Raw genomic sequence first — 25768 nt, forward strand, 5'->3', positions numbered from 1 at the left:
ATTCTACTGGTTTCACATCTCTAGCTTCCCAGAACACATCCTTCAACCAAGATAGGTTTCCACTGTTAACACCTTCTTCCTTCACATCAGAAATAATCATCGTTGGTTTTTTCTCTTTTTAAAGAGTTCTTTTCTATTACCATGGTTATCAATACCATCACTATTTTTCCCTTCAGATTTTCTTTTGCTTTCCATTTAAACTGGAAAAGCTGTATTAGTTCTAAGCTATAAGAAAAAATAAGTGAGTGGCTTAGTTGAGAATTAGAAAATTCAAAACTGTCAGAAAACAAAGGTGTACAGTGTGAATTCAACTTATCTGCAAGGTTTTTAAATATACTTTTTATATACCAATCTGTAGTGGTAATTAAAGAATACATTTTAAGGAATCACAAAGAAACTGATGATTACTAAAGGCCCTGTGTTAAACTCAGTAAAGAAACCCCACCTTGTTATAATGACTTCGTTGTGATTTTGTGAAGAATGTGAAAACATTAGCAATAATAGACATTTATTTTAAGTATCAGTTTTTATTAAAAAGTGCATTTTGATTATGTACGATCTAGATAAGCTGTAGGATATCAGTATACTCTCTGGAATAATAACTTTACAAAGATTTAAAACAAACAAAATTTTAAAAGCCTTTTTATTTCCTTCACCATTATTGTTTTACAATACAAATATCACCTTGTGAATACACAAAAAAACCCTACAGAAAGATAATTCTGTTGCACGTAAAATACAGAATGGATATAATATACTTCTTCATTCTTAAAAAACTATTTTGTTCTCCACATTGGCAAGTATAGAATAGAATACTTCCCCAAACATACATATGTTAGGAGTAAAACTTAGAGTTACATGCAGTTTCTGCACAAATATATTTTAAAGAAATAGATCTCTTTTTTGTTGTTCACCAACAAAATTGTCATGAGAGTATGGATAACTAATTTGTAGCTTTCAAGTTTTAGATAAGTGATCATTTTCAAAACTCTCTTTAAAAAAAGATATTCATGGCTGTTTTCATTGAGTAGTTAAAATTGAACTACCAAAAAGACAATAAAATAATTTAAGTGGTACATGTCATTGTCACCTGCTCACAATGTGTGAACAGGCTTCGACTCTCTAATTAACACCCCCATTCTTTAATTCAAAGCAATTTTAAAACCATAAGCAGTCTTCTGATTTAATTTAGCTATAAACGCAAAATTTAGTAGTGTATACATACATTTATATTTTCATGGAATACTTTATTTTAAATAAAAACATTTAAGATCGCCTACTGACCATACAATCAAGACAAGAAAGGCACTAGAAACATAGACAAATTTCTCTCCCAAGAAGCATTTTTAAATTTTAACTCTCTTCTCTCTGACATGTAAAAATCTTTAAATTTGGTTTTCATAACATCATTTTGAAAAATAAAGTTAGGAAATACTTAGAAAATCACTTATAACAGAATCTTTTTTTTTTTTTTTGCACTTTTTGACACACCATCTCTGCTGATTTTACAAAACCCAAAGTTACCAAACCTCTCTGTGTCTGTCATTTTTATTTGAATATCGGTGCAACAGGTAGAAAGATTTCAGAATCGAACCCCATTCAGGTACTTAGAAACCTTCATAGAGACATTTGCTAGAAAATGGCTTACAGCCCAATCTTTGGGGCAAGAGATATGAAAAGTATGTTTTCCCAAGAAAATAATACGCTTTATTTCCAGATATGACTGGAAAGACCAGAACTTATGATATAAAAGCTTACATTTATGCTGTTGCATCATATACAAAGGAACGTGGTGGCTGCGGGTTATGTAAATCCCAAACTCATGAACAGGAAAAGTGGACAGTGCATGATAGGTGAGATTTTCTTTATTGTTGTCCAACGCAGGTCCTTTGGAGAGAAATAAAGATCACAGTGCTGACCAGGTAACTCAATAGGTTAAGTCAAGGTAACTCTTGAAAGATAACAGGGTCAGGGAGGTGTTTATTTTATGGCATCTTCTCTCATGGAGTTCTTAGCACTTTGGACAGTTCCTGTTTCCCCACTCAGCACAGCTGTTATGTGTCGTTCACCAACCGGCTGTATTTAACTTGCCTACCGAGGTGCACTACTGGCCAGGGGAAGGGCCAATGGTAAGATCGAGGTACAATTCCTTGGACATTCTTTTCAAAGTACTGAAATGGCCTGTACCACCACACCCTGGCCAGGAGGTTCATCTGGGAAGCTTCCTTTAGCACCTAAGATAACAAAGAAACACGTTTTCACAATCTTTTACTTTAAGTTTAAATGCTTCCTGTGTTCAAATTCATGAAGAATCTTGGACCTGCCCATGGCCACTCACACAACCCAGCTTCATCCTCTGATCACCATCTTATACTCTTCACACACCTGCCCATGGGCCCCTCCCAGCAGAAAACCAAATAACCCCAATACTAGCAGGGCAAGGAAAACATGGGCTTGTTTGTTTCTTGGCCATTAATAAATACCTCAGTTAGCTTTTATATGCTAAAAATGGAAAATCTTAATGAAATGTTAAGTATTAAACTGGTGATAGGGGCTGGGGATGTGGCTCAAGCGGTAGCGCGCTCGCCTGGCATGCATGCGGCCCGGGTTCGATCCTCAGCACCACATACAGACAAAGATGTTGTGTCCGCCAAATACTAAAAAATAAATATTAAAAAATTCTCTCTCTCTCTCTCCCTCTTTCTCACTCTCTCTCACTCTTTCAAAATAAATAAATAAATAAATAAACTGGTGATAGGCCCAGAGTAACGAGAAGAGGGTAAGAATGCAAATCTAGCAATGGGTGGACACAGATTTAGAAAATCTTTTTCATAGACAATGAGAGTATGATACTTGTTTTAGAAGACATATTCTCCTATGTCCTTATATTAAATACTTTTTCATCTTGGTTCTCATCAATGTCACAAAAGACAGCACAATATTAGCTGACTACACTTTAAGAAACATTTTGCTGGGCTGGGGTTATAGCTCAACTGATAGAGCACTCGCCTAGTGAGTGTGTGAGGCACTAGGTTCGATCCTCAACACCACATAAAAGTGAAATAAAGGTATTGTATCCATCTACTATAAAAATATATATTTTTTTAAAAAAGAAACATTTTGCTGGGTATGGTGTCACACTATCCCCATCTACTTGGTAGGCTGAGGCTGAGGCTTGAGCCCAAGAGTTCAAGACAGCTTGGGCAACATAGCAAGACCCTGCCTAAAACAAAACCAAACCAGACCCAAACAAAAACAAAACAAGAAAAAAGAAAAGGATGCATAAGACATCTGTGGATTCTTTGCGCTCCCTGCCCAAGCCAGCAGCACCTATCCAGGAACAAGAGCTAACGTCAAACAGGGGCAGGAAGGACTCACTTGCTGATTGGCCATAGTGTGATACCACCAGAAGAGTCTTGTGGTGATGTAATATGCTACCACCACGTCCACAGTGTAGTGGTCATGCGCTAAGAGAATACAGAAGATTCCAACGACGCTGAGAAGCCAGCAAATCCAGTGGTACCACCAGAGTCGTCGAGGGGAATCTGAAAAAAGGAGAAATGTTCAATAGTCCCATCATCCAAATAACACTAAGGATGCCCACCATGCCTCTGCTAAGTGCTTCTGAGTCTAATTACCTTAGGTCTTCCCTTCTGAAAAACAGATCTCTTACGCTAGTAAATCTGAAGGCTTTCATTTTTATCTGTAACCAAGGTTAGAATGGAAATAACTTTTTACACGGTGATTTTACTACCAGCAATAGTAATTCAGATTTGATTATTACTTGACTGATATAATCAATGCAGTTTAAAAGAGTAGTTTAATCAAGGATGGGTTAATGCATTATGCTTCTCCATTTACAATATTGCTCACTGACATTTTAGCCCAATTTACCTGTAGCTAATTTGGGGTTAATGCTCTTTACAAAAATCAGTATCTATTGATCCATGCATCTCCACACATGAACTAAGCAATCATAACCAAAACAACTGTCTTATTTGCTTTTCAAGTTCCACAATTGTACAACTCATCTGAAAGTCTCTGAGGTTTCCATTTCTCAGTACAAACAGAAGAAGAATTAAATGCCTGGGAACTCTCATCCAAAAGCCCCTGAAAGGTAGGAATGTGTCAGAAAAATGCTTTTCTCTACCTTCATGTGGGGAGTCACCTGAGGGAAACACTGAAGTCTCTACTAGCACAGGCCTACCTCTCTATCTTGCATTCTCAGTGGGTAGGGATTCAGAGGCTCTGGAATTTTAGGCAAAAATTTTGACTGGAGCTTCTCCACACCAGAGGAGAAGTACAGGCTTTTATTGGATTCTTAAGAGATCCAGGAAGTAGTCATTCATGTCATTAATTCAACCGATATACATGGAGCATCTGCCAGATGCCAGGGACAGGTACTACTCTAGTTACCAGGATCAACGGGCAGACGGGAAAGGGCCTGCCCTCATGAGGAGACACTTTCTAGGAGGGAAGAGACCAAAGGCTATGATTATAATAACTAAATTCCATACTGTATTAGAAGATGTTAAAGGCTCTGGAGAAATTTAAAAGTGAGCAAGATAAGTCAGAAGAAGGTGGAGTGAAGGGCAGATTACAACTTTAAAGTGGGAATTATGGCAGGGATATATTTCAGTAATACTTGTACTTGGTACCTTAACAATACAACAACAAATAATAGCTACAATTTATTCTCTGTGTAACTCTATTAGTATTAGCATCCAAGTACATCATCTATTTAAATTTTAATAACCCGTTCCTCACCCATGAAGTAGATTTCAAAATCATTCTTGGATGAGGAAACCAAGACTCAGAGAAGGTGCAGATTTTTCACAGGGTCACAGAGCTGGCACATGGCAACACCAGGATTTAAAATGAAGAGGTCTATGACACAAGGCCTCTGCATTTCCTAGTATGGCACAATGCTTTATTGTTGAAAGTATAAGCCTTGACAGCATTAAAAGATTTCAGTAGTAGCCAGCAGAGGGCAGGAATCCCTTCCCCAGGGCTGTCAGCATCTGGCCTCTAAGGTTTCCATTTTCCACACCTGGTTATTACCCAATACCAAAGGTATTGAAGTCCATTGAATTCTCAATAGAACTGCTAGAATTCACTATTTGTGACTGCATACTAAATACAAGTAGAGGAACATCAATTTTCCCTTTCTTTCTCCAGTACTCCCTTACCTTAGTTTTCAAAACCAGAACAAAACTTTAACTAAGCTCACCACCTCTCTCCTCTACACTCATAATCTATACTGTTATGTGTTATCTGTTGACTCTTTTTATTAATGTCTCTCAGTACCCTCTGCTTCTTTCCATCCCCAAAGCCACCATGGTAGTTCAAGGTACCACCCTCTTTTTCCTTGACTCTAACAACAATCACCCAACTTTTCTCCTGGTCTCATTCTAATCCCTCTCTAGTCCATCTTACAACCTGCTGCCAAGAGTGGTTTCTCCTTCTCTGAAGGACACAGGAGATGGTACTGCTCCATTGTTCCGACCCCTTGAGAGGCACCCATCTCCATCAGATGGAAGTTCAGATTCCTTATTGTGGCTTAGGGCACCCTCCACAATCTGTTTACTACTTACCTGTCCCTCCTCATTTCTCATTATTGCTCTCACTGAAAACTCCAGTCACATTAATTCCCAGAGAGGACAACAATGCTCCCAATACACCTCCAGATTGCAATGTACATCCCACCTGTGTGAAACCATGGCAGTTTGATTTTACTTTTTGCCTTTCATGGGAATGCCTACATAATGCTCATTAGATTGCTTTTAGCAGTAAAATTCTGGGTATCACTGAATTTCCCCACACCCCCATTCTGTTACTAGGGATTGAACCCAGGGGCATGTACCACTGAACTGTATTTCCAGTCCTTTAAAATTTTTTTTTTTTTTTTTTTTTTTTTTAATTTTGAGACAGGGTCTTTGTAAGTTGCCGTGGTGGGCCTCAAAATAGTGATTTTCCTGCCTCGGCCTCCTGAGTCATTGAAATTACAGGCATGAGCCACTATGCCAAGCTAAGTACCACTAAATTTCCTCTAAGTAGAGAAATGAATAAATAAACGATTCATTTGTAGTACTGAAATACTAATAGCAATTAAAATGAATGAACCAAGTCTCATGTCTCAAAAACAAAATTTGAGAGTAAAAGATGGTAGAGGAATATATATGTGTAACATGGAACCATTTATATAAATAAAACTTTAAAACCATGAAACCCAATTCTCAAATACAAAAATAAGCTTAGAAATGATGCAGGAAAATGAGAGGAGGAAAGGATTTAATCACATATTATCATTTTATTTCTTTTGAAAAAGGTAATCTGAAGCAAATAAGGCAAAATTCTAGATGCTAAATTTGAGCAGCATATGGGGTTATCTATAATGTTAATTTGTTAGTTTTATAAGTACTAATATTATTAATATTTATTTATGGCTGTACCGGGGATTGAATCCAGGGCTTTGCACATACTAGGCAAGAGCTCTACCACTGAGCTATACCCAGCCCTTTATTTTATTTTGAAACAGAATCTTGCTTCTTGGCTGAGGCCAGCCTTGAACTTGTAATCTTCCTGCCTCTGCCCCCTAAGTAACTGGGATTACAGGTATGTGCCACCATGTCTGGCTTTGTTTCACAATAGAATGCTTTAAGTATGCTTCTTAAAGGAAATGTCCCATTTAGTGTCCGCCTCATCCCTAAGCCTATGGCCTGAGGGCAAAGAATCCTCTTATCCATCACTGTACCCTCAGCATGTGGCACAGTGTCAAGTGCGTGAAAACATGGCTACAGAGTTAATACAAGAGCTTCTATCATCTAACCAGGCCCGATGCTGAATTTCTGTGTCTTTATGAGATTTCCATCTGGTTCCTTACAGAGCTGTACCACTGATCATAACAGTTCAGTACACTGTGCTGGAAACTGCCTTCACCCCATGACTACATTGACATGGGGAAAACAAGACATCTTGTAAGCGGCACATTTATGTCCTTCCACATATTCCCTTTGGGTGCCAGCTGCATTCCAGGCATGGTGATGAGATGAAGCCACCACCCTCCTAAAGCCTCCAGTCTTCCTTCAGCAGCCCTTCCACACAACATGATTTTTCAAAGGACCAGAGACCTTGGAAAATGGCAGGTAAAAAACCGTGATGGTTGGTTGTGTTAGACTTACACTCTTTGATAAATAAGTAGGTGAGTGTTAGCATGACCGTGTGGCCGCTGTACAGATAGTCCCCACACATGTTGTGAGAGCCAGTGATGGACAAACCACCTCCAGCAATGAGCTTCATTATTCTCCGCAATTGGGCTTCCCAGTCTCCAAAAAGCTGGCAGGAGAGAAGAAAACAAGATTATTAGCCACATAAAAGTGTACTATGATTACTATCTATATCCAGAGTTAGGGTTTGGGCTGGGAATATAGGTCAGTTGGCAGAGGGCTTGCCTCACATGCACAAGGCCATGGGTTCAAGCACCACCAAACAAACAAACCACAGAATTAGGGTTTATTAAGACACGCAAAATCCACACCATGAAATTTAGCCTCTCAACATTGACCATTCCATAGGCAGTACCCGAAGAAAGTTCAGTTCTATAGATGAAGCATTTGGCTTTGTTACAGCACATTTCCATAAATGTTTGCCAAATTTAAATAATTTTATCAGAGAAAAATCAGTGGACCTACTTACCAAAACTGCTGTTTTGGAAGAAGAAAATTTTAGAGATGTATTTTTGCCAAGCATGGCCTGGGAGGATAACTATTCTACTAACTTAGAAAAAGCAGCAGGAGGCTGGAATAGTCAATGCATTAAACAAGGGACTCTGCAGAATGTGCCTTCAATCTTCTGAAAGTATGTGGGTATCACTATATGCCTTTACTTTTAATAGGAGTGGAAAAGTTTATAAATTAATCTACCTGCATATGATGCAAGACTGGGCTGGATACTAAAGTAATTAAACAGACTTAACAACTCACTTGTTGCAACTTGGATTTATTCCTTCAAACAAGATGTGCAAATGTCTATATTTTAAGCTTGTCAGCACCTGTTTAAATTCTTGTTGGCCAATTTGATCACCAAGGTCTTTTTTCAACAATTAACTGATAATATTCCAGCTTTGCGAGACCTGTTTCATTATAATTTTCCTTTATAAAAAGTTTTCAATATTTCTAGTTAAGGATGGCAGGCTGCACAGATCACATGAAGGATAAATGTTTCCCAGTTCAGAGATCCTTGAAGGCTCCACACAACAGAAGACAGACCTGTATCACAAGATGGCATCACAGAATTTCAAAAACAGGGATGAAGAAGAGATGCTAAAGTCTCCAGAGATTAAAAAACAAAAACAAAAACAAAAAGCTTTATATGAAGGATCACTAGAATCAGACTTTTAAAAGCAACAATGGAAAACAGAAGGCTTTTGAAAAAATGCCTTCAAATTCTTATGGAAAGTGATTTCCAACTTAGAATTCTATACCAGTACATATTACAATCAAGCATAAACCAAAGGATAAACTAAAGCCTTTTTTATATACATAAGATTTTGAAACATTGCCCACCTATAAACTCTTTTCCAGGAATTACAGAGGATATGCTCCACAAAGTGAGTAAACTTGGAGAAAAGGAAGAAACAGGTCTGGCCAGGTTGCCAGCAAAGGGAAAACAGAACCTTGCTGTAGCTCACACATTTGGGCTAGAAAGGGACCAGCCCAGGGGCTCTGGAGAGACGACTTCCAGGAGATGAGACTAACAGAACACTCCAGTGCCTCTGACCAAACTGAGGAGATCATCTTCGAGATGAATAAGCACAAGGAAAAATCATGAAAGTAAAACAGCAATTACTTACTCTACAGGGAAAAGAAAATTGTGCAGAAAAAGAAAACTATTGGAAACCACATGGCTTAGCTGTGAGTAGCACTTCCAGAACTCTGAAAATATAGGCCCTGAATATTGAGCTAAACAGATGATCGAGAACTGCAGAGGAAAGGCAGGACAAGAAGCTGGAAGGTGTGATGTGGGGATGGGCAGGGATGGAGGAAGTAAGGACAAGGCACAGGACAGGAAAGCCTGGACTTCCACAGCAGGAAGTCAGTAAAAGGGAAAGTCTGCATCCAAAAGTCACAGAGCAGAAATGTTCCCTCAACACTTAGAGACCCAGGAGTAAACATATTAAAAAAATCTGTAAAAAGAATTAAAGATGGGGCGGTAAATACCACAAAATTCAGACCAAAGAGCTAAAATGAAGGGGAAAAGTAGCCAGAATTGGGTCAGGGCCAGGTCATCATTGTGTCTCAAAACAAATTTGATACGATATTTTTTTAAATTGCATAATTATACAAACATGATACAGTTTTCTAAAATCTCAAATTAAGAGTTTGGTTTAGCTCTGTCATAAAAACGGATAATATGTAGAAGAAAGTTGTGTAAAAAAAAATTGGACACATCTCCTCATTTTAGACTATTTTAAATGATCCTTCCTAATTCCGTCTGGTTATAAAACCTATAATCACATTACCAAGGCGGCTTCTCCTCATAATCTGCCCCCTCATTTTAGCAAGCAAATCTTCACAGGAGACTGTATGTGTTGGGGGAGAGGAAGAGAAGTAACGAAGTTAACGTGGCACGGAGGAAAACAGGAAAAATAAATAAATCAATGCTGTACTTCTTACAGGTGTCCTTAAAATCCCTAAGCCTTCTTTTTAAAATATTTTCCCATGTTAGCCAAACACGGAAAGCCTCTTCAAGTCTAGTGGGAAAGGGAAAAGAGGACGGATGTTTACAATGATCTAAAATACTTAATTATGTTTAAAAAAGCAAAGTACAAGACAAATTACAAAACTGCAGCAGAGACAAGTTAATGTTTTTTATCATGTACACAGCACATAGAAATTAAGTAAAATGAGGCCAACTCAGCAAACAGAATTTATTCAAGGACAGAGGATGTGACCAGATAGAGGCACAAACTGTCAAACAAATAGAAATAAAAATCAACCTGATGGGAGCTCATGTCTTCCCAGGTCAAGTTAGCACAGCTTTAAGCTAAGGAACGTGCTGGTGTTGGGGAGGAGTTGAGAGAGCAGTGGCTCTTCACATGGCCAAGCATGCAAGAGCAGGCCAAATCACTCTGTGCTAACATCACGACTCTCCCAATGACCTACTCTGTGACCCTGGGTGGCTGGACCATCCTGAGCCTTCATGATATCATCTAGTTTATGACCACTGGCAAAAATCCTCTGTAAAGATCACCATAGTTTACCAGCGATTTCCATGGCCATAACCTCTGAGCCCATTTTGCTTCTGGGAGTCTACCTCAAAGAAATGACCCCAAATATGAAGAAAAGCTTTTTGCACAAATATCTCATTGTAACAAGCTGCAAAATGGAAACAACATTTGTGAGGACTGTCAAATAGCTCCCTTGCTGTCCAAGGTCTGGTTCAGGGGCAGTATTGGCCAAGATGGGGAGTCTAACTTGAGTAAGCAAACTGGACCTACTGACCCAAAAGCTGAGGTGATGCAGATGCGCATGAAACTACGGGAAGCACTGAACCAGGCTGACTGCTTAATAAATTATTAAAAAATAAGCTTCCGATAACTGTGTAGGACAGTAATGGCATAAGCGTTTTCCCATATTAAGAGGGGAAAACAAAATAAAATGGTAAAATTCTATGTGATCAAATAACTATGTCCAGACAAAGTCTAGACATGCCACATTCTGAATATTCGCAGGTCACAAGGAAATGGGGAGGGTTTCTCCCAGTCTCTGTCCCAGAATGGCTTTTCTTCTTCTCCCTGGGCCAGAGAGAAAGGGATTCTCTTGAAGCTCTGCCTGCAGGGAGCACAGTTCTAGGATTTGTGTTGCCTTTAAGTCCAGGCAGGTCAGTACATGGAGAGACAAACAGGAAACAGGAAACTTGGATCCCCCATCCTTTACATTTTGGTTTCCCTCCCCATTCTGCCAGCTAACATTTACTTTTGAGTCTCAAGTAGCTGCTACAACATCCCACAGTATTTTTTGACTGCATCCAGTGGGAAAGAGGATGGAATATGCTTATTATTCAACAGTAACTAGAATTGTAGCTTCCCTATGAGTGGGCTTCTGAATGTGTACTGTTGAAAGCAGAGATTATCTGGAGGATGCTCACATAAAAACCTACAGTGGACACTATAAACTTTTATCATGAAAGCCTCATATCTGTGAAATATGGTCTCTCAGGGTCATAGAAAATCAGTTTTCAGTAAAAATAAAGTCACTTTCTTCAAATTCTAATGAATAACCAAGAAATGAAATGAAGTGGGCAAATCACTTAATATCAAAATACAGAAACTTGAGAGCAGGAGGAGGAGGGAAAGGCCTCCAAATGAGGCAAGGCATCAAATACACTGAGGCCCAGCAAGCCTTTGCTTATTAAAAAATGAGTCTCCCAGGTATTGTTTTAAATCGATGGAAAAACTGGTGATCGTCTGTTCTCATTCAGTCTACAGGAGACCCAGGGCACTGGCTTTTTTCTGACTCATCTAAAGAGCAGGAGCAGTCACTGAGCTTCAGTGCCCTAACTGGGAGGAAGGGGAGAGTCTGCCACTAAAACCATCAAACGATGCTGCACGAATCATCAGTTTTAACATAACTGACGAAGAGCTGGAAGTGAGGGCTAAGGAGCAGAAATGCTATTAAAATAATCCTTGACCTTTTACTAATGCTTCGTCTTGGAGCAGCCCAGAAGAGGCACTTAGAGATATATCTGGGACTGGAATCCAAGTTCTCTGACTCCTTATGTGCACGCCACATACCTTATAATAATATTTCAGTCAACAACAGACTGAGTGGACGACAGCAGTCCCATAAGACTACACTGGAGCTGAAGAGTTCCTATTGCCTAGTGACACTGCAGCCATTGTAATGTCAGGGTGCAGCTTGTTACTTCTTTACTGTTTGTGGTGATGCTTTTGAAAACCTACTGTCTACCAGCTATGTAACAGCACAGCACATACAACCATATACACCGTGTAACACTTGTTAACTATAGTAACAACTGTTATCACTTTGTTATTTTAGAGTGCGGTCCTTCTATTTTTACAAAAAAAAAAAAGTTTATTGTAAAACAGACTCAGGTAGGTCCTTCAGGGGGCAAAGGAGTTATTATCACAGAAGATGATAGCTCCATGTGTGTTGTTGACCCTGAAGACCCTCCAATGGGACAAGATGTGGAGGTGGGAGACAGTGTTACTGATCCTGACCCTGTACAGCCACAGTTATGGCATGTTTTTGACTTAGTTTTCAACAAAAAAAGTTCAAAAAGTTAACCAAATAAAAATTTAAAATAGAAAATGGCTTACAGAATAAGCATATGCAGAAAGAAAATATTTTTGTACAGCTGTATAGTGTTTGCATTTTAAGCTAAGTGTTATTACAAAGAGTTCCAAATGGTAAAAATAATTAAAAAGTTTATAAAGTAAAAGAGTTACATTAAGTTAAGGTTAATGTATTATTGAAGAAGAAAAAAATGTTTTGGATAAGCCTTAGTGTCTATAGTGACTTCCCAGGTCTGCTCGTCCACTTACCACTCGCTTACCCAGAGCAATGTGAGGTCCTGCAAGATCCACTTATGGTAAGTGTCCTACACAGGTGTGCCATTTTTCTTTTATACCACACATTTTTACCTTTTAAATTTTACATATGCAAATACTGATAACTGTGTTATAGTTGCCTATATTATTTGGTAGTAACATAATCTAGGAGCAATAATAGGCTATACCATATAGCCCAGCTGTGTAGCAGGCTACCCCATTTAGGATTGTGTAACACACTTCATGATGTTTGTACAATGATGGAATTGCCTAACCACTCATATTTCAGAACATATCCTGTCATTAAGTAACTACATTATTCACAAAATTGTATGTTACCTTGTATACTTACAGTCTTTCACAAACTTAGATACACAGGAAATAGAAACACAGTGACTTTTCTTTTGCAGCCTAGATATCGTATAGAAATATGCTATCCATACCACAGTGCAATGGCCAGGAACTGCCAAGCATTCCTCAAAGTATTCATTCATCCAATCATTTGCTCAAGGAATCTACCTACCAGGGGAAATTATTTTATACTGTACCTGAAGGATAGTCCTCCCCACAAACAGAAAATGCATTATTATCCACAAAACATATAGGAAAAGCTACTTCTTAGATACTCAGGCAAGGAATTAAAACAGCAGAGCCTGAAAGAGGATGGGTAAAATTCCTGCCAATCCATATCCACAGCAGCCTGCAACAAAGACTAGGCAAGATTTATTGCCGTCTCTTTCAGCACCAACTCCCAAAGAACTACGACCTGAAACAACCAAATACGCCCTTTCCAAATTTCAACTGGCATAAAGCCTTCCTAACCAGTGACAGGTATTTATGAATCAATGTAAGTTATGGAAATGCCCTTGAACATGACCTTGAAGCTGTCACTGGGAAGATAGTGTGCTTGAAATCGTGATAAATATTTTAGATTTTACAGCAGCAGGGTGAGACTCAAAGCTGCCCCTCATTTCCCCTGCCTTGTTTTACTATTATCTAGTTGCACCGTTAAAAAAAAAAAAGATATATAGTACGGTGTTTTTATAAAATAAAAATTTTATTTGTAGACAGATTCCAAACTTCTACCACAGTTTTCCTGTCAATTATCTCACTAACCCCTCCCAGTCAGATGTTAGTGCAGATGTTATGATGTTCCTCTTACAGATGAGAAAGTATATGGAGAGGCTTCTGATCAGTATGGGAGGATACAGTGTCTCACTTCTGATCAAACAATGTCATTTTTAGGTCCCTGGAAAGATCTAACTAGTGCTACATACACTTGAGAAATGACAAGGACAATGTCCAAGGCTGAACAGTGTTTCCCAATTCACTTTTTTTGTTGTTGTTATTCAATAAAATCGAATCATCTTACCTTTGTTTGCCTTCTTAAACAAGGTGTTCTCAATTTGATTTAAAATTTCCTTGCTTTATATTATGCTATGTTGGTCTCCAAGTTCACTTTCACAGGAACACTACCAAGCATGACTGCAACTTCAAACTCTTATTGTTAGGCTAACCACATAGGTGACTCTGGAATGACATTTTCCTCATTCTGGCCTCAGTTTTCTCATTTGCAAAATGATAGAACAACACATTCTCCTCCTTAAGTCCTAACTGTCAAAGTAAGATTAATATCTGTCTGCAAAAATAACCTCTGAAATATTGCCACATAAATTGAAGGCAACATCACTATGACCAAGTTAGGTCAAACTTCCAGGGGGGTTCTTAAGTGAGAACCCAATGCCTGACAACCAGCAAGTCAAACGGGGATGAGTCTCCTTAAACATGCAGCCCTGCAGGATACCTCTCAGTTATCAGCTCTTGAACACTCAAGAGATTTTCCTGAATTCTTCTTTCCTATGGTAACTGTTCCATTTCCTGGAAAGATGTGGTTTCATCCACAAATGTTATGCCTGCCACAACTGTCGGGTAGTAGCGATTTCACTGTGTACTCCTCTTTCAACTCATGTACACATGACAACTTTTTAGAAGACTTCTTCCTCCACTCAACTGTGAAGAATTTGGTTCACTGTACTTTTCCATCCTGAAATGTACTCATCAATTCCTATATTAGGCAGGCATTTTGGAGGGACAGGAATCTCTAAGTAATTATGAGCAAAAGAACACAAATACTCAACTAGTCTCTCTTTCCCTTATCAAAAATTCTTAAAATATTTTATGGCCTCTAATAAAGAAACTTATCAAAAGCTTTATAAAATCTTCAGTAAAAATCAACTATGAATTTCCATTACCCATAATCTTATTTACTATAGGAAAGGTTCTCTATAAATGTTTGTTCAGAAAATAAGCAACTTGCTTGTTTATCAAAGGAAATCATACCAACCATCTGCTTGCCTTGCAATCTAGGAGAGTGTTATCTTCCCTTCAGTCAAAAAACCATCATGTTGGGCTGGAGCTGTCGCTCAGTGGCAGAGCCCTTGCCTAGCATGTGTGAGGCACTGGGTTCAATCCTTAACACCACATAAAATAAACAAATAAAATAAAGGCATGCTGTCTATCTATAACTACAAAAAAATGTAAAAAAACATAATGTAAAAATGCATATATTAAATGCTAAACACAAGGGGCAGAACTGATAAATATATAGACAGCATAGTCAGAATTATGAGAGAAAATATGCATATGCATAAATAAAGGACTAATGTACTGAAATTTTAATAGTAAATAAGGCTATGGCTGCTTTTTAAAAATTTTTTGCATTGTTTCAATGTATCTACAATGAAAGAACAATTTATTTAAGGTAATATAATTTTTACAAGAGAGACAGACAGATAGACTTATGATTTGGTACACTGCCATCTTTCTTATTTCTAAAAAAAGAACAGTAGCACCGAGAGAAAAGGGAGAGTAAAGAACATTTGGGAATGGGACAGTTACTGAAAATTATATGCAAGAAACTGGGAAAAATGAGAACAAAAGGGAAAATTATACTGACAAGAAACTGGGAGATAAGGAGACTATTAGATAAAATCCAATATAGTGTTTAAGTTCCACACAATTCAACAGGAAGTCAAAGTAATTTTGGTAATGAAACCAACCATATTGTGAAGTCCTGATTAAGATCTGCAGGAAGGGGTTGAGGTTGTGGCTCAGTGGTAGAGTGTTTGCCTGCTATGTGTGAGACACTGGGTTCAATCCTCAGTACCACATAAAAATAAAAAAATAAAGGTATTGTGTTCACCTACAACTAAAAAATATATGTTAAAAAAAAGATCAGCAGGAAGCTTATCAGATTATCAAAGTCTGTCAGCATGAAGGGCACTTGGAATACTTTGCTATCTGAGAAAGCAAGAAAGACCTAACGAAGGTCCTAAAATTCCAAAGAACAGAAGATACTGGGGAACAAGAAACTGACCAAATTATGTTGTTCTATTGTGTGCATGTATAAATAAGTAACAACAAACCCTGCTATTATGTAAAAGTATAACATATCAATAAAAATAAAAATAAACTAAAAAAAATATATCTCAAACAGCAGAGAGTCTATTACTTTGTGAGACTAAACTGGTGCCAGATAAGGGACCACTAGGCTGGTGATGACTTCTTTGCAGCTTAAGTCCCAGCTCAGCAGCAAGTTGAAGGAGGAGCTCTGACCTTTCTCATCTGTGCACTGAGACAAGTTGACAATGCAGAGAAGAAAACGAAGGTATTTTTGCTATTTCATTTGCTCCAGTTCGCAATCAGCCTCAGATGCCATCCAAACATGACCCTTGTCCAAAAGTGGGCTCTGTGCTGGGGGTGGAACTAAAAAGCATGTCTTTTAAGTTTAAAAGAATCATTTCACTGAAAATTCCATGCCACATTAATGCATCAGCCAGCTAAGTGCCTTTGCTGTAATCTTTCTTTTCAAAGTTTTTCAAATCTAAGGCCACCAAAGAAGTCACAAGTCACACCTTACCTTAATGCTTAGACACTATTAGATTAACTCATCTAATAACTAAACAAGAGTGGAAAGCGGTGTCAGTATTTCTTCTCTTCCATTAGCATTAGGTTGTCTCTGTATCTGGGGACCAAGGTACAGCTTTTTCTTTTAAGATTGCTAAATGTGGGTTGTGATGGTGCATGCCTATAATCCCAGCAGCTTGGGAGGGAGGCAGGAGGATCGCAAAGTTCAAAGCCAGTCTCAGCTACTCAGAGACACCCTATCTCAAAATCAAACATTTTAAAAAGGGCTGGGGATGTGGCTCAATAGTTCAGTGCTCCTGGGTTCAATTCCTGGTGTGTGTGTGTGTGTGTGTGTGTGTGTGTGTGTGTATAAATTTGATAAACTAGTATAAAAACTTACCTACACGGAGTTTAGAAAATCAAAGAATTCTCAAATGTTTCTGCCTTTTAAAAACAATGAATCATGAATGGTTACAAGGAGATGGAGAAAACCACGACGAGGTTAACATAGGGTCAAGGTCTCAAGCGCTTGGCAGGCTCCAGCATAAGCCTATCCTGCACGTACTCCAGGATATGGGACAGGCGCTTCCCTCACACTCATAATCCTGGAACTGAACACACCTATTTCCCTTTCCACGTTTGGCTGTGGTTTACCCTTGTTGCAGCAGCATCTGATGGGAGGCCTGCTCTTCATCCTAATCTCCTGGTATCACACAATGATTATTTCTCAAGTTGCTGTTTTGTGACGTGAGGAGTACACTGCTATCAAATGAAAAAAGAGACTAATTTCCTAGTGACTAGCACTGGTGCTAAGGAAGCACTGAGTGTGTTAACATGGACGATGAGGGCAGAGTCTCGCGCAAGTCTACAGGACTAGAGTAAATAGAGTCATACTCTGAAGCTCAGCTCTCTCCTTAAAAATTTAGTGATTTAAAAATAAGAGTATCCACCCAATGGATCAGCCTGAAATGGTGCCTCAAACTATGGAATATCTAATTCTTAAAGCACTGTATTTTCTACATCCTGTCTCTGGGCCTTTTCATCCATACTCACAGCTTTAACCATCATCCAGAACAGGATAAATCATGAATATTTGTTTATAAGCCTTGATTTTTTCCCTTAACTTCCCTATACTAATAAATGTCATAGTCATCACCACTTAGCTATCTCTCAAGTACCTCACACTCCATGTTTCATCTGAAGTCATTAACTGCCTTTTCCTCCCGCTCTTATAATTATCCTAGTGGTAAAACCCAGTCTTTGAAATCTTTCCCTTTTATCTTCATTCCATATAATCAATCTATAAACATTTGACCTCTTAAATACTGCTCAAATCTGTCTCTTCTTTCCATCCTTAGGGCAAATGGCTTAACTTGAGGATTTTTTATAATATTTAAAAAATTTATTACATAAGGTACAAGTCTCAACCAGGTGAATTTTAAGGTTCTTTTCCACAAAGACTGTATTTGCCTTGCTCATCCCTTGTACTCCAGCACCTACAGACACTTGAAGCAAGTTGTAATACCACTTTTGACTGGATGAATGAGTCTAGAGTTGAAGCATGATAATACCAAGTCCTCCTCTTATTTCTGTATAATACCTTACAGTGACAGAGCCCCTATGCACTATCTTCACTCACACCTACAACTTCCTAGGACAGATGCCAATAGCATCATTAAGTCTGCTTTTTCCCTAAGGAACTGAGACTCTAAGAAGTTAAATGACCTGCCACTCAGCTAACAAACTGATGTGCAAAACCACCTGTACCCTGACCTCAGTGGTCCCTCTACTGCTGGGTAAACTTGTGCTACTGGGGTGAGAGGATCCCTCTCTGGGCAGAGAGAGGCTGAGGAGAATTTGGCAGCAATGATGATGTTCTGACATCAAGAAGAACACTGGACTCAAGTGACTTCCTGTAAGGCTCCTTTCAATTCCAGAGCCTTTAGGCCTGGTATTACACTAAAGTAGGCAGAGCTGGTCTCCAAGGTCACCTCCTCTCTCTAATGACACTGGTTCCCAGAGCAGCAACCTGGCCTTTCAGTGACCCCTGAATTTCTTAAGCTCAATCTGCCTGCCACCCAAGCGGCAGCATCAAGCCTTCAAGGACTTTTCTAACACTTCTGTCTAGTTTCAGAAATCTTTCTGTTCTACCTGTGAAGTGTTCTGAACAAAAATGTTAAAACTGAATACATTTAAGTCTCCCAAGTCAACTTTCTATCCAGAGGAAATATGGAGTTTGAAAACAAATTTCCTGACACCAGAAAGAAACAGACTAATCCAGCACATGATTGTGGGCTGTTCTACAGGACCAATGATCTAATCTCGACAAGTCACTGGCAGGGGTAAAAAAGAGAAAGAACTGCTAAAAGATAGAGCAAGAAAAGGTAAAGACTCTGGATCCTAATGGAAGCAGACCAACTAGGAAGAAAAGAAGACCAGGAAATTCCATGGACTTATAACTGCCAATACCAAATAATTACTGTTAAATTTTGTTGAATACCAGCAGCATTGTGGTTATGCAGTAAAATGTCCACAGATTTTAGATACATCCTAAAATATGCAGTGATAAACTGACACTGTCTGAGTTTGCTTTAAAATGCTTCAAAAAAAAAAAAAGAAAAAGAAAAAAAAAAAAAAAGGAACAAACTGATGAGCCAAATGCAGTACATCCTGATCATTAACAAAACTGGGTGCTGGGTGTATGGAACTTCCTTAGACTAGTCTCTCTGCTTTAGACACATCTGAAAGTGTAAGTGTCTTATTCTATAGAAGTAGTATTTAGATTTAATTTTTTAATTACTACTACTTTTTGCTGAGGGGTATGCTACTATCTCACCCTTTCCTGTTTATTTTTGAATTCCAGTTTCCAGAAGATTGTCACAGAATCATGGCCCTGTTTGGGATTTCTGGCAACATGGCAAATGGGTGATACATTTGAGTTTGGTGAGTATGCAGGAGTTCCTGCTGTTATCTCTGTCTTTACCAGGAAAACCCAGAAGCTATTGTTGGCCACAGGACTGTGGTTAGATAGGCTGAGGACTCAACTGGCCTCTGAGTGGCCATACAACTCCCTAGTGTGGGTCTGCTAGCAACTGGGTAGAACTGCAGAGGTCCCGAAGACACAGGCTAGATCCAGAGGAGAGGCATCACAGCCTCGTAGAGCTGAATCCACCTTCTATGTGGGCTTACTCGGAATCCACCTACTCCTTTGCAGCAAACTCTTCCAATGCACAGACTCTCTTCAGGAGCTGGTCAATGGCCTAAACTGTCAGTTTATACTGAGAACATGCTGCTTATCGAGCCCCAGTAAGAGTCCATATCCTCTCACTGATAACAAGATACTTCCTGTATCCTGCCTGGGCGTTGCAAGTCACTGCTTTCAGAGAGGATAAAAAGGGTGCAAGGCTGGCTTCTTGGGAAGGCTGAGGAAGGAGCACAGGGAGGAAGGGCTGCCCTGTGGAGAAGAAGCAATGTTGACGACATTCATCTCCAGGACAGTGTCTCCAGAATTCAGGAAGTACTATGAGGCAAAAAAGTGTAAAAAGGCAAGAAAGACAAACAGCGAGTTACCTCTGCAGGCATATATGTGAGTCTAGAAATGAAGGTGGACCACAGGGCGTGAACTAACTAAAACACTCCAAAATTTCACAAAATAAAGATGCCTCTTTAAAAAATCCAGAGTGAAATGGCTATCCCCCTTTCAAGACAAGGTCTCTTTTAGAAGGAACAGAAGTAGAAAGGGACCAAAAGCTCCTGGCTGTTTCTCCAGACCAGGTGCAATGCAAAGAAATGACCTCAAACACAGTAGAGTAGTCCGTGGTTTCTTCCACCAAAAATCAAGAGAGAAATTAGCTTCTTCCTTTTCTCACTACATTAAAGAGCTTTAATGGAGGTAAACATTTTTAAAAATCAAATCTCTTTATCTCTTAAAGTTCTAATGATCTCCCTAGTTAAAAATTCTTCCAAAACCAAGTTGTATAAAGAGTATTACGTGCACCCAGCAGAAAGGCAGAGATGATATAAGTGGAGAAAAATTCTTAAAAACTTTTATGTTACCAGAGAGGTTGTAGATACAAGGCCATATGTACTTCCAGAGAACAGCGACCGTATATGAATTAGTAGAGGGCTTCTAGGGGATAGGAATAATTCTCTTGCTTGCTCTGCGGTAGGGATTAATAGAAAGAAGCAGAAAAGAATATCATTTGGAACTGAGCTTTCTATCTAAGAGACGGAGGAAGCATACAAAAGCCTCTGGATCTGTGTCAAGGGAGTGAATGATATTTAAAAAGTGTGGCAGGAAACCAAAGAGCTACACCCACACGCAAAGCTCAACTGCTTCCAGCACACTAACTAGACCACAAACTTCCCCAGCTGGGAGGCACTGGCGGGACTGGAAGTGCTGAGAAGGGTGTGGCTGCCTGGGCCTATTGCTTAGTGACTTTCCCAGATGAGGGTGGAGGGACTTGACTGTATTCTGAAGAAATGCTCACATTCGGCCTTAGGCAGAGGGGCCCCTGACAAGACTAGAAACAAACAAAAAGGGAAATTACAGTGAGGAATAGTTTACCTTCGGAGAACAGTTGAAATGCATACCGGGTACTGGGAGTGTAGTTACATACATTGTAATACACCGATACAGGTACAGCGTGCCAACTATGCAGAAAAATCTTCTGCTAATAATAGACCTAGAAAAAGGGAAAAACAGGGCAGATTCTCAGTCAAGAAATTCTGCAGGTTCATTTAAAGTTTTTAATGACCCAACAAAACAAACCCAAAAAAGTACTTGAGAACTTGATAGCAGAATGTTGTAACTTGAGGATTTGGAGCATTATGTGTTGTGTTAAAAAAAAAAAAAATTAACTGGGGCTAAGGGCGTAGCTCAGTACTTGCCTAGCATGCATGAGGCCCTGGGTTCCACCCCAATACACACACACACACAAACACACACACACACACACACACACACTAGTTGGTCAAAAAGAATTCAAACTGTGCTATGCTGCTATTAATTTGGATTCATGAAGCTTTAAACCTGAGTTGTCATTCAAATGGTGGGTGAATTGAGTCTACTAAGTCCCTGTGGTTAAACATATAGTATCTTCTTTGTCAAAAAAGGGATGATGCCCAGAAAATCAGAATGACATTTGAATGAGAATTTAAAATTTTTATGCCATTCAATGATTAAAAGACATTAAGCAATTACACATGTACATACAAGAAACCAATTTTCTTAGGCAACACAGTGTCAAGTTGAAGAACCCATGTAGAAGACAGACTCCAACCCCCACTCCACTTCCCAATCACTATGGGGCCTCAGAATAGACTATTTACTTCTTTGAGTCTCAATTTTCTCATCAGTAAAGTAGGTATAATAGCCTTAAAAATAAGGCATGGAAAATTCCTACTACATAGTAGGCATAAATAGTAGCTACCAAACAGAGAGCCATGTTGATGAATAAAACTCTAAGCAAGAATTTGAAAAAGTTTTTATCAGTGGCTCTAATGAAATTATTTGATGTACACATGTGAACATGTATACTGAATGTGATAACTTCTCCTAATATCAAATTCCACCTAAGTTTGCACGACTTAACCTCAGCAGAATAATCTTAAGTGTCTCCTTGGACAAGAATATTCCTGCTCTACCTTCCTCCCATTCTACCACAGGTCAGAACCATGTCCTCTGAATCTCCTCTTCCTCAATCCTGAGGATTCAAGTTTTCCTTGGCCTAGAGCAACCTGAGTCGAATAACATGAAACACTTAGAAACAGTGGATAGGCTTTCCTCTTAGAACTGAACATTGAGTCATTCTATAATTATGCAGTGTAGCGGTTTTTATGCAGGATGACATGCCTACCAAAGTGTGGTAGCTACAGAAGAATTTGTCTCATTCATACTTTATGTTTTAACAAGAGGAATGAAATGATAAAGTTATTTGTATGTTTAAAAATTAATTTTAAAAAATATGCAACTGTGGTAGCATTTCATTTACACACACAGAGTCAGTTGGGTTTTATCACTATAATCTGGATATTTTGTCTCCTTATCTACATTTTATAAACTCGGTCAGAAACATCTGCCAAGAAGATGTCTTTGCTTATTTCTCTTGGTGAAGAAGACAAGAACTTATTCAGCATACAGTTGTCTTGGAAAGGCATGTGCCTCTAATTTCAAGTATAAAGAAAAGCACAAACATAATTAAATAGTGAGACAAAACTAAAGAAAAAATACCTGTCTATAAATGATGTCCAGAATACCATAGAAGAAAAACAAAAGTGAATTGTGCTGTGGTGAACTCTAACAGCTGTCTTTCTTAAAAAGAAAATGCTCTCTCAAACATAAATCATTTGCAATTTCACCTGATCTATATGAGAAACACCTGAAAGAAAATATCAAAACTAGATCTGTTGGAAGTCTTTAGAGGAAGAGAAATAAAATTACTGCTTTTGGTAAACAACACTATCTTAAAATCATTTTGCCCAATTATTTCACTGCACACAAAAGATAACCGCACTCACCTCAACATCTATTTCCAAATCTCAAACTTGAGTCATATGAGTAGCCTGAAGTGATTTCAGTTATCTTGACAATGAGGTGTATGAAAAAAGTGACAAGGGACTAGAAAAGGCAACTCATTTTTTTAAAAAAACTAACTAAAAACATTGCATGTTCAGTTACATTTACTATTTGACTTGAAGTTTAAAAAAATGGAATGAAGTTATTCATGTGAATTTAATTTATCAATGTTAATAATAAGGTGACAAGTTCAAAGTGGTTGTTAAGAATTTTCTGATCTTTGGTATTAATCTTTTTGAAATTAAGCTTAGAATGTCTTCAATGTGTAATGTTAAACAAGGATCTCCTACCACCAAAGTTAAAAAGCAGAGCACAACAGTGTTTCAAAGAACTGTATATACTTTTGGGCATTTGCTTCCTTAATCAAAGAATTTCACACATTTGGATTTCTTAGTTACTTAAAGGTTTAAAAGCTCACAAGATGTTACAAAAAAGAAAAGAAAAAGAACCACAAAAGAAACGTTAATTAGATATTAAGAGATTAATCCAATACCAATAAGCAGATGCACGGTATCATCCTCAAAATCCACTGGTTCTCTCTTCCCAGAAGGGATGTACCTCTCCTGCCATGTGTCCTGTGTGCTCACGCTCAGCAATAATTGGCATCTCAAAAAGCTGTATTTGGACATAATTACCTATTTTTTCTTAAATATTTAAGCATAAGGTTCACTATTATTTTTTTCTGAGAAAAGAAAAACATACCTGTTAAATTTGATTATAAGGAAATATGAATGAAAGTTGTTCATATTCTGTAGATTATTTTTGAGACTTGCTAGAACAGTGGGTTATACAGATGACTTATTATTAAAAAAAATTTTTTTTTGAGGTGCTGGCGATTGAGCTCAGGGCCTACTGAATGCTTGGCAAGTGCTCTACTACTGAGCTTCACCCACTAGCTCCCTTTTATGCTTTTTAATACCCCTTATCTAGAAAAGAAAAACATGCTCGAAGTAGATTACATTTTGCCAAATCTAGGCTTAAAACAGCACGACTATAACATTTTTGGCATTTACTATGATAGTCTAAAATTTTTAAAAAATGGTTAATGAAAGAAATTAATAGACTATAAAGTACAATTAAAATCCTGGAAAGTTCTTTTATTTCCCACAATGTCTCTTTCAACTAATCCACAATAGGAAGACATACATAACTCTGGGCGTATTGGAGAGATCTGACTATTTGCTAATAATATGACCCCTGAAGAAATACCTCAATTGAAAAAAAAGTTTTGATAGTATCATAATTGACTTTAGATAAAATTATTTCATTTACCCAAATTCTTATATTTTCTAATAAGAAAAAAATCTTTTGAAGAAATTATAGGTAATGAGTATTCTGGTACCCATTCCTGGTCCTATTTCATAGACTTTCCATTTATTTCTAATCCATTTCTCTGATTAGACATTTTTTTCTGGCTCTCTATGAAGCTATTGGCTTTCAGAAACAGGACCTGGCACATAGCAGTGGAGCTAAGAGGCAAATAAACAAGGGAGAGCACATGGACCCTGATGTAGAGTCAAGGAGACACCTGTCTCTGGTGCAGTCCTCAGGTCCCTGCTGAGTGACTCCGGCATGTGAAACACAACAACACTGGCTGAGCAGTATCTTTAGTTGGAGGCTAGTTCATTTGGTGACCTTGACCATCTCAGTGAAGTTCCTTGAAAACTAGTTTCCTCATCAGCAAAAGGAGGAAAAGGACACCGCCAGAGAAGTGGGTTAGAAATAAATGGAAAGGCTATGAAAAACAACCGAGAATGGTTATCAGAATGCTCATCATCTGTAATTTCTTCAACATTTTTTCTTAAAAAGTTGGCTCTGAATAAAATAATTTCATTTTTCTAACTACCATACTACCAAATAAAATTAGTAAGATATCAGGGGTGATAGGAACAGTACCAACTGTTTTGCCAAATTGCTCTTACATGCCAAGCTCTGTGCCATTTACTTCCTACAACACCCAGCAATGTGTGGCTATGGCCCTTATTTTACAGATGGGAAAACTGAGGTTTAGAGTCTGAAGTGAAATGTAGATATAGTACATAACCCAATAACATTTAGACAAAATTGTTTCACATTAGGTAACAAATCCCACTGTTGCGTACTAGTAGGCATGTTAACATACTATCACATTTTGTTTACATTTCAAAAGTTACTTAACTCCAGTGAATGTTTTTGGTGTTTTTTTCTGGTATGAGATAACTGTACTTATGTGGGTTTGTTTCTGTGTCTTCTATTTTGTATCACTGGTCTACAAGTCTGTTTTGGTGACAATTACCATGTCTACGAGTCTGTTTTGGTGACAATTACCATGCCATTTTTGTTACTATGGCTCTGTAGTATAGTTTAAGGTCTGATATAGTGATGCCTCCTGGCTTCCCTTTTCTTGCTAAGGATTGCTTTAGCTATTTGGGGTCTTTGATTTTTCCAAATAAATTTCATGATTGCTTTTTCTACTTAAATGAAAAATGTCATTGGGATTTTAACTGGAATTGCATTAAATCTGTATAGTGCTTTTGATAGTATGGCCATTTTGACTATTAATTCTCCCTTTATAGGAGCATGGGAGGTCTTTCCCTCTTTTAAGGTCTTCTTCAATTTCTTTCTTTAGTGTACTATAGTTTACATTGTAGAGGTCTTTCACTTCTTTTGTTAAATTGATTCCCATGTATTTTATTTATTTATTTTTTTTGAAGCTACTGTGAATGGGGTTGTTT

At 38.2% G+C, this 25768-nt stretch overlaps 1 protein-coding gene across 4 annotated transcripts in view; it reads right to left on the bottom strand.

Annotated features, from left to right (window-relative positions):
- Positions 1-625: 625 nt before the first annotated feature.
- Sgms1 (sphingomyelin synthase 1) overlaps positions 626-25768 on the bottom strand; it is a 281398-nt gene continuing 256255 nt past the window's right edge. For all 4 annotated transcript variants that reach the window (XM_076834575.1, XM_076834576.1, XM_076834578.1 and 1 more), the window contains 4 exons: positions 21045-21162; positions 7182-7335; positions 3379-3545; positions 626-2234 (listed from right to left, as the gene is read on the bottom strand). In XM_076834575.1, coding sequence (XP_076690690.1) covers positions 2055-2234; positions 3379-3545; positions 7182-7335; positions 21045-21162 — 619 coding nt within the window. In that variant the 3' untranslated portion in view covers positions 626-2054. The remainder of the gene's footprint in view (positions 2235-3378; positions 3546-7181; positions 7336-21044; positions 21163-25768) is intronic.

This window comes from Callospermophilus lateralis, chromosome 15, assembly GCF_048772815.1.
Source record: "Callospermophilus lateralis isolate mCalLat2 chromosome 15, mCalLat2.hap1, whole genome shotgun sequence".
Taxonomy (NCBI): domain Eukaryota; kingdom Metazoa; phylum Chordata; class Mammalia; order Rodentia; family Sciuridae; genus Callospermophilus; species Callospermophilus lateralis.